Source organism: Astyanax mexicanus, chromosome 13, assembly GCF_023375975.1.
Source record: "Astyanax mexicanus isolate ESR-SI-001 chromosome 13, AstMex3_surface, whole genome shotgun sequence".
Taxonomy (NCBI): domain Eukaryota; kingdom Metazoa; phylum Chordata; class Actinopteri; order Characiformes; family Acestrorhamphidae; genus Astyanax; species Astyanax mexicanus.
In genome coordinates this window covers 7761907-7773992 of record NC_064420.1, presented here as the reverse complement: position 1 = coordinate 7773992, position 12086 = coordinate 7761907, and the positions used below count along the sequence as shown (strand labels likewise).

General features: G+C 34.4%; 1 protein-coding gene across 1 annotated transcript; it reads right to left on the bottom strand.

Moving 5' to 3' along the window:
* Positions 1–1684: 1684 nt before the first annotated feature.
* Positions 1685–5760, bottom strand: LOC103028583 (testis-specific serine/threonine-protein kinase 6). The gene is made up of 6 exons (XM_022686630.2): positions 5635–5760; positions 3998–4782; positions 3701–3875; positions 3040–3305; positions 2840–2899; positions 1685–2522 (listed from the first exon to the last, which is right to left on the bottom strand). The coding sequence occupies exons 2-4, from the start codon at positions 4774–4776 to the stop codon at positions 3270–3272; spliced, it is 990 nt and encodes a 329-aa protein (XP_022542351.2). The 5' UTR covers positions 4777–4782; positions 5635–5760; the 3' UTR covers positions 1685–2522; positions 2840–2899; positions 3040–3269.
* Between the last annotated feature and the right edge of the window lie 6326 nt (positions 5761–12086).

Genomic DNA, 12086 nt, shown 5'->3' with positions numbered 1-12086 from the left:
GTAAAAAAGCAAAAAAAGACGATTTAAGTATTAGAATTCTGCTTTATTTGGATGATTTTGTTGTAAGGAACAGTGTCATGCTCATAATTGAACACAAGGGGGCAGACTAAATCACTATTATAATATTATTACAGTACAATGCACGCAATAACGATGTGATTCTGTGATACTCGACATATATCACAAGACAATTCTCTATGATACTTCACGCCATCTGTGGGGATACTAAAGAGGATAAAATACTCCTAAATGATCAAATGCCAGGAATTATTATAGATTTATTGATGTCACAGAGATTCACAGAATTTCACAACCAATATTCTTCACCCAAGGTTTACCCTATTCATTTGATTATAGCGCCACCATGTGGAGTAATATTAAATTAGGCGCTTTATTCTCAAAAGTACCTCCAAAATTTCACTCTGGTAAAATCAAAGACAATAAAGCCAGTTATTTAAAACAGTGTTCGGCCAAATTCTGCTATCCTGTCAAACAATGCTTCCCTAGTGTATATGTTTTTAACTGTAAAAATACAAATTATTAGAACATGCTGTATGCAGTAGAAGTGTCGTATGATATTCTAGAGAAATCAATGAGTGTGAAATTGTTATATATTGATATAACTGTACAAGAAATACAAAAATATTCACTCACTTGGCGAAATGGTTAAATAATGTTGTGTTTGTATTTATTATTTTTCAATATATATATATATATATATATATATATATATATATATATATATATATATATATATATATATATATATATATATATATTTGAAAAGCAAGACAAATACATTTAGACATTTATGCAGTGTGGAAAAAGTGGCAAAGATAATAATTTGATAAAAACTAATAATGATTTTACTTTACACCGCTTATTTAGATATAAATATTAGTTCTTGTTTATTTTGCTGGAATAAAATATGGCTACAAAAAATTTTATTCACTTGCTTGGATCTACAGTTAATCAGCAAAAATATATCTTATCACTTCGAAACTATATATGTAGTCTATTTCTATTAAATACACTATATTGTACTTAAAAAAAAAAGTGTGATCAAAGTTTACTTTCAAACATTTGATGAAAGCATAATATGAATGTACTTTTAATATATTTTAAGTAAGTGCATAAATCTGTTAGTATATTTACAGCATACTTAGACATTTCTCAATATGTTTTAAGTACAATTAATTTTTTTTAGTGTATTTATTTATATATTTTAAATAAGCGCATTTATTTTCTTTATAATGATAACATTGCAGTTTCACTATTCAGAAGTCTTGCCTCCCCCTGTAGACCAGTAGGTGGCGGTAAAGCACCTGTACTTTATTAACCCTCAGAACCTCGAGGGTAGAAGAAGATGTGGAGCTTCTAATCTAAAATTTACTGATTCTAAAACCTGTAAATCATCTGAATTATGTTTTCTGCCAGTGTGTGTGTGACTGACAGCTGCTTTATGTTAGCTAGCTGACAGTGAATGATAGGTGTCTTGTTTATGAATATATTGCTAGTGTTAGCTGTGGTAAATATATATATATATATATATATATATATATATATATATATATATATATATATATATATATATATATATATAAACACACAATACAGTTCTGAATGTTCCGAAAATTATATTTTTTATTTTAAGTTTTTTTTTTTTTTGCAATAAAACAAATTCAACTTCTCAGGCTGGTGAAACTACTTAATAAATCTTTATTTTTTAGTCATTTTATTAAATAAAATTCTCTCTGTCAGCTGTTTTGATAGTAATAGCATAACATAACATCTTATCTGCTTAATCCAATTCAGGCTTGTGGTGGGAACAGGGAAAGACAGGAGCCCAGGCAAGTTCAACCACTTTCTGCTGGGAGATCCACAGACGCTCTTGGGCAAACTGGGAAATATAATCCCTCTAGAAGGACCCGTGTCTTTCTTGTGGTAGTGCCTAATACACTTTCCACCAAAGCTGACTGAGAGTAAACCCTCCTCAGCTTCCCCTATCCATCCATCCATCCATGAGCGTTGAAGTCTCCCAGAACAATGAAGTTCTGCTGGAGATACATCTATCTATCTATATATCTCTCTGTTTGTCTGTCTGTTTATCCATGAGCGTTAAAGTCCTCCAGCAGAACAATGGAGTCATTGCTTGGGATCCTATCTAGAATGGATCCCACTTTTCAGAATAAATGTTGTCTTAAAGCAGCTTTACTAAAATCCGGGTCCGAGCCTCTTTTGAGCAAGCGAGTGGCGACAGTGGCAAGGAAAAACTCCCTAATATCTACAGGAAGAAACCTTAGGAGGAACCCGGCTCAAAAGAGGAACCCATCCTCCTCTGGTCGACACCGGATAACAGCACTAGAACAGAATCAGAAATCAGACAGAGAGAAGGTTTCCTTGGAGGATGAAGAGATCAGTGGGAGAAGAAGAAGGCTGGTGGCCATATTGGTTCTCTGGAAGCACCCTGGATGCTGAGTGGTATCTTCCGCATAGAGGCTGATTATCTTTGTTTCAGTCATCTAAAATGGAAAGTCAGACAGTAGACAATTGTTACAATTATTACAGTCTAATCATTATTATTTAGCAGTTCGTTAGTTATAAAGTAACTACATGTATTACACTGCAACCTATTCCAATCACTAGTTAGTTAAGTTAAAGATAAAGGTGAAGGTGAAGTTCTGTGAACAAGGCTAAACATCCTCTCTATCCCTACTAACTAGCTATAAGGACTATTCCCTTTTTCCTTCAGGGTCTCTGAGACTGACATCATGAAAATTATTCTAAGATCTATAATAGTTTAAGTAATTGGGGAAACATCACATGATTCGAATCGTACTTTGAATAACCTGAAGGGGAGCTGAAGCTTTGGTCTCCTGGCTTCCTGCGTCACTGTAGACTTTGGGAGAACATATTGTGGTTCAGTTGAAGGTGTCGACATTATATATCATAAAGCTCTATCACTGCTTCCTGCATCACTGTGGGCTGTGGTAGCACAGGTTCTGCTTCCACCATGTAGCCCATGAAGCAGGATATTACCTTCAGGATCAAATGCAGCCTCTATGTTGTCATTTCCAGGAATCGTGCTAGACATGGTGAATTACGGGTGATTGGGATATTAAGTAAAATGGGACAAATTAGCTATTTAAGGTTTATTTCCTCGCATGAAAAAAGTGGAAAAATGTTTTTGGCGAGCTGTTAAATTATAAAATATGAATTTCATAAAATATTTTCATTATGGTTAAAAAAACACCCTTATTTCACCCTATCTACACGTCGTAATTTTTTTTCTTCTTCCTCGGGATCTGTTTGTGGGGAAAAAAATGACATAGATTGAGCTATTGAACAATTTCTAAGGAACCACTTCTAATACCTGACTCACACTATAGGATGCAGATTTCAAATACAAGGTGTTGATACAGTTAATACAGTTAAAAATCAGTTTTACACAAGAAAATCACTCATGTTTCATATTTGCGATTCATGATCAGGGTGGTCCGACTGCTCTCTCTAGCAGAAGATTACATACAAAAGACAATGGATTATAGACTCCACACACTACAAGATCATATGGGAAGACTAATTGGTCTGATTATCCTGTAGTGTCAGTCAGGTTACAGGTATAGCTAACATTTTAGGTGACTTATTTATTTTACATGATCTGGGGCTTCTACGATCCATCAACGGTGGACTCACGTACCTTAAACTGAACCTTAAACTTGTGCCTCTTGGTTTCCTCCTTTATGGCAGGATGAGGAAGGACATTTTCTGTTGAACAGAAACAAGTAGGAGCTTCTGCAGAGGAAGATCTTTTAAAGAACCTCTTCATCCTCTGTAGTAGTGCGCGTGGAATTGGTCTCTCCACGTTCTCGGAGCTGTCAGACAACATAAAAAATACAAATAAATACAAATAAATTAAAACAAAGCCAAATCTTATATTTCTAAAAATTTAAATCGGGAAATATTATGTTAAACTCGAGTATGATGGTTTACTTACAGTTCTCGCTTCATCTGCAGCCAAGGGTGCTGGGCCACCTTTTTGGCAGAAGGCCGCATTAAGTAATTGTAGCGCAGCATGTAGGAAATTAAGTCGCGACAGGGTTCTTCTAGTCTTTCCGGAAAGTAAATGGGTTTGCGCTGGCAACCCGGGAAATCGAACCAATTTTGGAATGGTAGCCTTCCTACAACCATCCAGTAGAGAATCACGCCCAAGCTCCACACATCGGCCTTCTTTGGATCGTATGGCCGTTTCAAAAGAACCTCAGGTGCAGCGTAGGCGGGAGTGCAGCAGAATTCCCTAGTTAGGTCAGGGAAGCCTCTAGAAAACCGTCCAAATCCAAAGTCGATAAGTTTTACTTGGTTATCGGCCGTCAGCAGAACGTTTTCGCATTTGAGATCTCGATGTGCAATGTTCTGCTTGTGCAGGTAGACCACGGCACTGACGAGCTGCGAGAACCACGTTCTGGCCTGGTCTGTGGGGATGACGGACTGGAACTTTTTCGCTTTTTCGAGGTCTGACGGTGCTGCCTCCATCACGATGCAAACCAGTCTGCCGGCCATCTCAAAAATGTCAAGCACACTTATAATGTGAGGGTGCTTTACTCTTTTTAGAATGGACACTTCTTTCTGGACGTGTTTGTCTATCTGCATGATTTTAAGGGCCACAGTCTTTTGGTATTTTTTAGATTTGGCCAATTTAACTGTGCTGAAATCTCCTCCGTCAAGGTCCCTCAGCACCTCATAGCCCAAATCTCTCAGGGCTTCGTCCGTTTCCATTCTTTCCTGTAGATGGAAGGTGGAAGTTAGTAAATTACATGGGTTAACTGTTCATTTTGCATCATGTTTATCAGTGTTTCTATTTCGTGTCCAAGTGAAATCTTTTGTAATAATAATCATGTATCAAATATGATTAGTAAAGACATGTACAATATATTACATACTGAATATAACGTTTCAGTTATATAGCTGCTGTTTGTGGTGTTGTGGAGGACTGGGTCCACTCTATTAGTATTTGTGCTTTAATCAATGTTTAATTAATTTCGGTATCACAGTATCGTTCTTCTTAAGTCATCTCCGTCTCCTTTTTATTATTATTATACCTGTTTTTTTTTGTCTAAATATTGACTCTGCTCCAACTGCTCCAACAATACAGGCTAGTATAGAGTACAGCTTTTGGATAAGTGTAGATATTTTTGTACAGAAAGTCTCTAGTGGTCACAGTTTTCAAACTACGAAGACCAAATTTGGCATAGTGATAGAACTAATAGCGTAGTTTTATAATTTATGCATTTCTATATGGTTTTCGTACAGTTATCAAATTGATTTTTCCCATAGAAATGAATGGAGGCCCCCAAAACTGCATCCTACATTGCTCTCCAGTAATATTTGTTTACTGAAAACACACACACATACATATTACAAAGTTTATGGCCTTTTTTCTTTTGGCTGACGCTCTTTTACAGCGACATACCAGGTTATTCCTATTACAGTGGTGGGCCATTAATGTAATGTTAGGAGTCTTGCCCAAGGACCCTTAATGGTGTAGTAGCACAGAGCAGGAATTGAACCCCAGTCTCCCACATGTTAGCTCACATTATTAGCAGTTGTGATCAGTTATGAGTTAATGGTTCTTACCTTGTCCTGTGTGGAGAGAGAAACAGCTGTAAAACCTGTGTTTGTAGTACTAATGGAAGAATGCAGAATCCTAAATGAGAGCCAAGCAGGGAAAACACGGAATGTTATAGGAGCAGCTGTGATGTCACATTCCGAATGACATCACAGTGAAGAAGAAGATTCTAAAACAGTGATGTCACTTCTTTCACTTACTGTATATACTGTATGACTATATATAAACACACAGTGCTTTGAACAAGTATTTTTACTCCTTTAGTTACTTAAAACGTATTAAGAAATGTCTAAGTATGCTGTAAATATACAAACATGTTTATGATGAAAGCATAATATAAATGTACTTTTAATATATTTTAGGTAAGCACCTAAAATATATTAAAAGTACATTTATATTATGCTTTCATCAAATATTTAAAAATAAACTTTGATCATATTTATTAAAAAAGTACAATATAATGTATTAAAAAAAAATAGACGACTATGAAGTACACTTTTAGTTTAATGTAATTCAATATACTTCTAAAATACTTCTTTCCCAATATACTGTTACAGTACAAGTACAATGTATCATGTAACTTAAAAAAAAAAGTAAAATAAATTACTACATTGGTAAAATGTTTTAAAATATACTTAGATATAACATTAATATAACAGTTAAAATGTATTTCAATGCTCTGTAATTATAATTTGTAAAATATGAATATAACTAAATTCTAGGATACAGTGTAAATAACACTTTTAAATGTTTATAGAACTCAAACTCTGGGCTATATACTACCAAATATTACTTATTTCTAATTTTCCATCCCATATATTCAAATTCTTACAGTATTATTACTTGAAACATACACACTGAATAATAATACAAGTGTTCTTCAAGTATGTATAAAGAACATTTGCAATATGTATGATAATTTTATTTAATTTATAAGAGAAAGAGTCTGGATTTCCAAAATGTTTTTGTGGTGTATGTTTGTTCATAATACCTGGTTAAATTATATTAATGAGCTGTAAAACTCATTATTTTCCATTTTCAGTCTCTGCAGTGAAATGTTCATTTTTTCTCAAGCAACTTTTGTATTTGTATTGTTTTTTAACATGCTTTACATATTTTTTTATTTTAAATATGTTATTTAAATAATAAAACACTCAAGGTTCGTGCTAATATTACACATTATAGCACAAACCTCGAGTGTATTATTGTGATTATACCACAGTTCCATTATCGCTGTTTATTAAAAGATTTTGAGTAAAAGAGGACGATAAAATAGGATCTGTTTGGTTATAATATATATATATATATATATAACCTCCGCCACTTAAAATAGTCCCATAGCTGCTCTGCTGTAGCTGCACTGTAAGCTCTGTATTATCAGACATTTCCGTCAAAATTGTGGAAATCTAAGCTTACTGTAAATAAACTGAAGAGCTTTACTCACTCAAATAAACATTTTTAGGAGATAAATCTGTGTAGATTAAAGTTCAGCGCTTGTTTGACTGAAATAAAATGTTATATTATATATTATTAAAGTTTTATTTACTTCAGCGTCCCCCAACGGTGAGACATGCAGAATTACAAATGTCCACCTTACATTCAGCTTAAAATACACTATATCAACTGTAAAATATAAACACTTAAGCTTTTATTTTAATAGTAGCAACTCTTAACCTTATATTGGTGGCTGATAATGTGTGTAATAATGCGTATTTTTGAATTGCTCGGCTTATTTATTTGTGGGACTTTGCGTCTTTGGCGTTTCTGCACTGTGCCTGTGGGATCTAGCGCCCTCCAGTGTTTACTGACATCGCATTTGGTTTGTAAGAGCTGCATCGTTGCTAGGTTACCTGTATGCGGCAAAGTAATACATGAAGAGCTTCGGTTACAGTGTATTACCAGCTGATAATGTCACTTAAATAATGCCTCTCAGCCAATCACATTACAGTGTGGGAACTACCCGTGGTATAATTGTTCATATGACCTGGTTAAATTATCTTTATGGGACTGTAAAACCTGTTATTTGTATTATCTTTTAACATGCTTTACATGATTTATTTTTAAAAATTAAATAAAAAAGCAAAAAAAAAAAGAGACGATTTAAATATTAGAATTCTGCTTTATTTGGATGATTTTGTTGCAAGGAACAGTGTCATGCTCATGTTTGAACACAAGGGGGCAGACTATCTCTGTGTGCCTGGTACTCCTAATGCCTAATATCATTCTATGCAGTTTGTATTTTTGCAGTATTTTTGCCCAGAATAAATAATAATAATAATAATAATAATAATAATAATAATAATAATAATAATAATAATAATTAAGTTAATTAGTAAAAACAAGTCTGTAATGTAAAATCTGCTTAGAAATTTAAATAATAAATGCCTATGTTACCCCTGAAGTAACTAAACTGGCCGACTGTATTTTATATAAATTGTGAACATGTAAAAGCTTGACTAATTGGACTGAAGTTTTATTATTATAGAATTATACCGAAATAGTTATAAGTACTATTGATACTGAATTATTGTTATTATATATTTTTTTTAGATTCTTGTCTGTAAAAAAAGAGAATTGCTTATAAAAAGCTCGTAACTTTGAACGTAAATGGCGACACACAAAACTAGATTTTTTCCAGCTAGCATGGCAGCATAGTCTCACAGACTAGAAAAAAAGCCCTAATTAAAACAAAATCCCAGTATATTTCATCGCTTATTGAGAAAAATAGAGACAATCCTAGATTCCTTTTCACTACGGTGGCTAAACTCACCGGCAGTCAAAAACAAACTAGCTCCGTTATCCCTGTCGACATTAATAGTAATGATTTCATGGAGTTCTTTGATGATAAAATTAATAGCATTAGACAAAAAATTCAGTATCACCCCCAAAATTTACTTATAGATATCGATGAATGCTGCTCCAGCTCTGAGACACACCTAGAGTGTTTCAGCCCGGTTACAGAAAAAGATTTACTTAGTGTAATTAACTCATCAAAATCAACATCATGTATATTAGATCCAGTACCCACACAATTATTTAAACAGGCACTGCCAAAGGTGGGAAAATCATTACTAGAAATAGTAAATTCATCCCATTCTCTTAAATTGGCGGTCATTAAGCCCATTATCAAAAAGCCAAATCTGGACCCCCGCGAGCTTGCTAATTATATACCAATTTCTAATCTTTCCTTTACAGCCAAAATCCTAGAAAAAATTGTGTTTAACCAGCTGCGCTTGTATCTACAAAGTAATAGTATGCATGAGGTTTTTCAATCTGGATTTAGACAAAACCATAGTACTGAAACAGCTTTACTTAGAGTAACTAATGATTTACTTTCAGCTCTTGATAGGGGCAGTAATGCCATCCTTGTACTGCTAGATCTAAGTGCTGCCTTTGACACCATAGATCACGCTATTCTACTTGATAGGTTAGAAAATCTTATAGGAATTAAAGGATCAGCCCTCACCTGGTTCAGATCTTATCTGAGAGATCGATTCCAGTGTGTTTACTTAAATAACGAATGCTCTTATCAGTCTAGAGTAAAATATGGTGTCCCTCAAGGATCAATACTGGGTCCATTACTCTTTACTCTTTATATTCTACCACTGGGTAAAATTATCCGTAGACATGGTATTAACTTTCACTGCTATGCTGATGACACGCAACTTTACATATCTGCTAAACCCAACGAGGAGCTCTGTACAAATCAAATAACAGACTGTATTAAAGACATTAAAAATTGGATGACACACAACTTTCTCTTACTTAATTCTGATAAAACTGATGTCCTTCTATTAGGTCCTAATATTGATAAAAACATAAATGTTAATACTGTAGACATAGACGGTCACTTAATTATATCTGGTAAAACTGTGAGAAACCTTGGGCTCATCTTTGACCCAATTCTTTCGTTTGATGCTCACATATGTAGCATAGTCAAAATTGCATTCTTCCACTTAAGAAATATAGCTAAAATCCGCAGTATACTCTCTCTGGAAGATGCTGAGAAGCTGGTACATGCATTCATAACCTCCAGGCTGGACTACTGCAACGCGTTGTTGGCTGGAAGTCCACATAAATTACTCCATAAACTCCAGCTAGTTCAGAATGCAGCCGCAAGAGTGCTTACCAGAGCTAGAAAGTTCAATCACATTACACCTATTCTTTCATCCCTACACTGGCTACCTGTTAGATTTCGTATAGATTATAAAATACTTCTCCTGACGTATAAATCCCTCAATGGTCTGGCCCCGCATTATCTACAGGAACTCCTTACTCCTTACAATCCGCCGCGTTCACTCCGCTCCCAAGACGCTGGACCTGTTTTTCCTGTAAAGCGGCTTTGTGACAACCTTTGTTGTAAAAAGCGCTATATAAATAAAATTGAATTGAATTGAATTGAATTGAATTATAAAAATGATTTTTTAAGGGTGTGCCATATCACATTAAGCCCAGTAATGCAAAAAAAAAAAAAAAAAACACAATAAAAAAACTTGTTAAAGCTTTATATAGATAAGTAGTTATAGATAGTAGTTTTGTTGTTATTCTTTTGCTATTTAATGTTTTACTAAATATTTGTTTGCAGTTTATATGCAATATTATATTTTATTATATTTTTATTTTGTTACATTTCATGCCAAATCAGGGTCTTGGTAAGTTAGTTTTTATTCTTTTTTTTATTTTTCAGAACATATAAACTGTTAAATTTATAAAAAATAAACTTTGATGCAGTAGTATATTCTTTAAATTAATTTAAAAACTGGTTTCAAGAATTTAAATAATTGATAATTTTACCTCATTAATGTTAAACACGTTATTAACATAGACATTTCCTTATAATAATAATAATAATAATAATAATAATAATAATAATAATAATAATAATTTAATCCCCTATAGGTTGTGTACAGATTTTGTCCTATGCTGCTTTTATCCAGAGCGACTTACAAAGTTATTCCTGTTACAGAGTTACACAGACCTGGAACTGAACCCCAGACTCCCACATTGTAGCTCACTGGCAGGTGGTGGTGTTATCCACTATACCTTTATAACACATTTATCCACTATACCTTTATAACACGTGTTATTCTCTATGTCTCTTATTAGCATGGCTCTTAAAATTATTGATAATGGAATTCACATGAGGGAATAAAATGAGATGTGCATATTTTCAGATCATTTTTCTGCATTATGTAAGAATGAAATACCAGCCAAAGATAGAGCCAGTTTTTTTTTATTATTGTATAACATGTATTTTGATAAAGAGTCTAATTTAATGTACTGATCTCATTATAAAAAAATATATATAAATCTGTGTCTCGAGAAAGGAAGGGAAGAAATGTACACAGAAGTGCAGTGTTGATGTTTCTGTGTTTTTAACCTTTGAGAAGTGACAGTCGTAGCTGAACATGCCAGGGTTGTGGAGCTGGCAGGCGGTGTGGTATGGCACTGTGGAGCGCGCAGCTCTGCCAGTCTCTTGGCCTTCAGCCAGGGTGGACTAAGGTGAGCTGAAACCCAAGGTGTAAGTAATTTCATCGTTATTGGAAACTAATGCGTCTGGCTTGAGCAACGGCACAAAACAAACAGAAGGAGAATAGTAGAGTATAGCTGTGAATCTCAAGATCAACATTTCTTAGGGAAAGAGTGACTATGAACAAATCTCCCTCGGGTTACTTTTTATTAGCCTGACTGATTCAATGGCATTTGATCGCCATGTGTTTCCAACCCTGAACCTGTGCTTAGCAGACATACCAAGTCTCCCTGAAGCTGCGGGAGTCTCCCGCATTTCGGTAGCGGCTCCCTGATGCCCGCGAGTCACATATAATCTCCCGGAATTCAGAACGAGTGCCACAAACGTGCACACAGGCCACAGACTTTTTTCCTCTAATCGCGTGTGGGAAGGAGAGAGGGAAAACAGAGAGGGTTCTGATAGATACAGTTCTCTGCAAAGAGTCTGTGAGACAGCCAATCAGTTTTTAGTGTGGGCGGGTAGTGTTTTTTTTCCCCTCCCAGATGGGTTCAGTTAGTGAGAGAAAGCAGATCATGGCGAAGGGAATATTAATAATTATTGTAATATGATATGAAATGTTTTTGATGTTGTGCATTTTTTTGTGATATTGTAACGGTCAATTTTTGTCAAATAAAGGCTTTTTTTTTTCACAAAAAAAAAAAAAGGAAAGCAGAGGCAGGGCCTTCCAAAAAGAAAAACGTTAAAACTCATTTTACCTCTGAATACTCTAAATTTAATTTAAAAAAAGTAAAATGAATTAATATAAAAGTAAAGTTTCGTTATCCTTTGGTGTGTGTGCAAAATTTTTTCAGCTCCCTGAAATCAACTTCTGCAACTTGGGATGTCTGGCTTAGCATGAAATCACCACTCGGATCAGATGCTGACCATGATCTATATATAGTACATACTGTCACTGTTATGCTAAAAAATAGAAGTTTGTTCAAGAGAAAC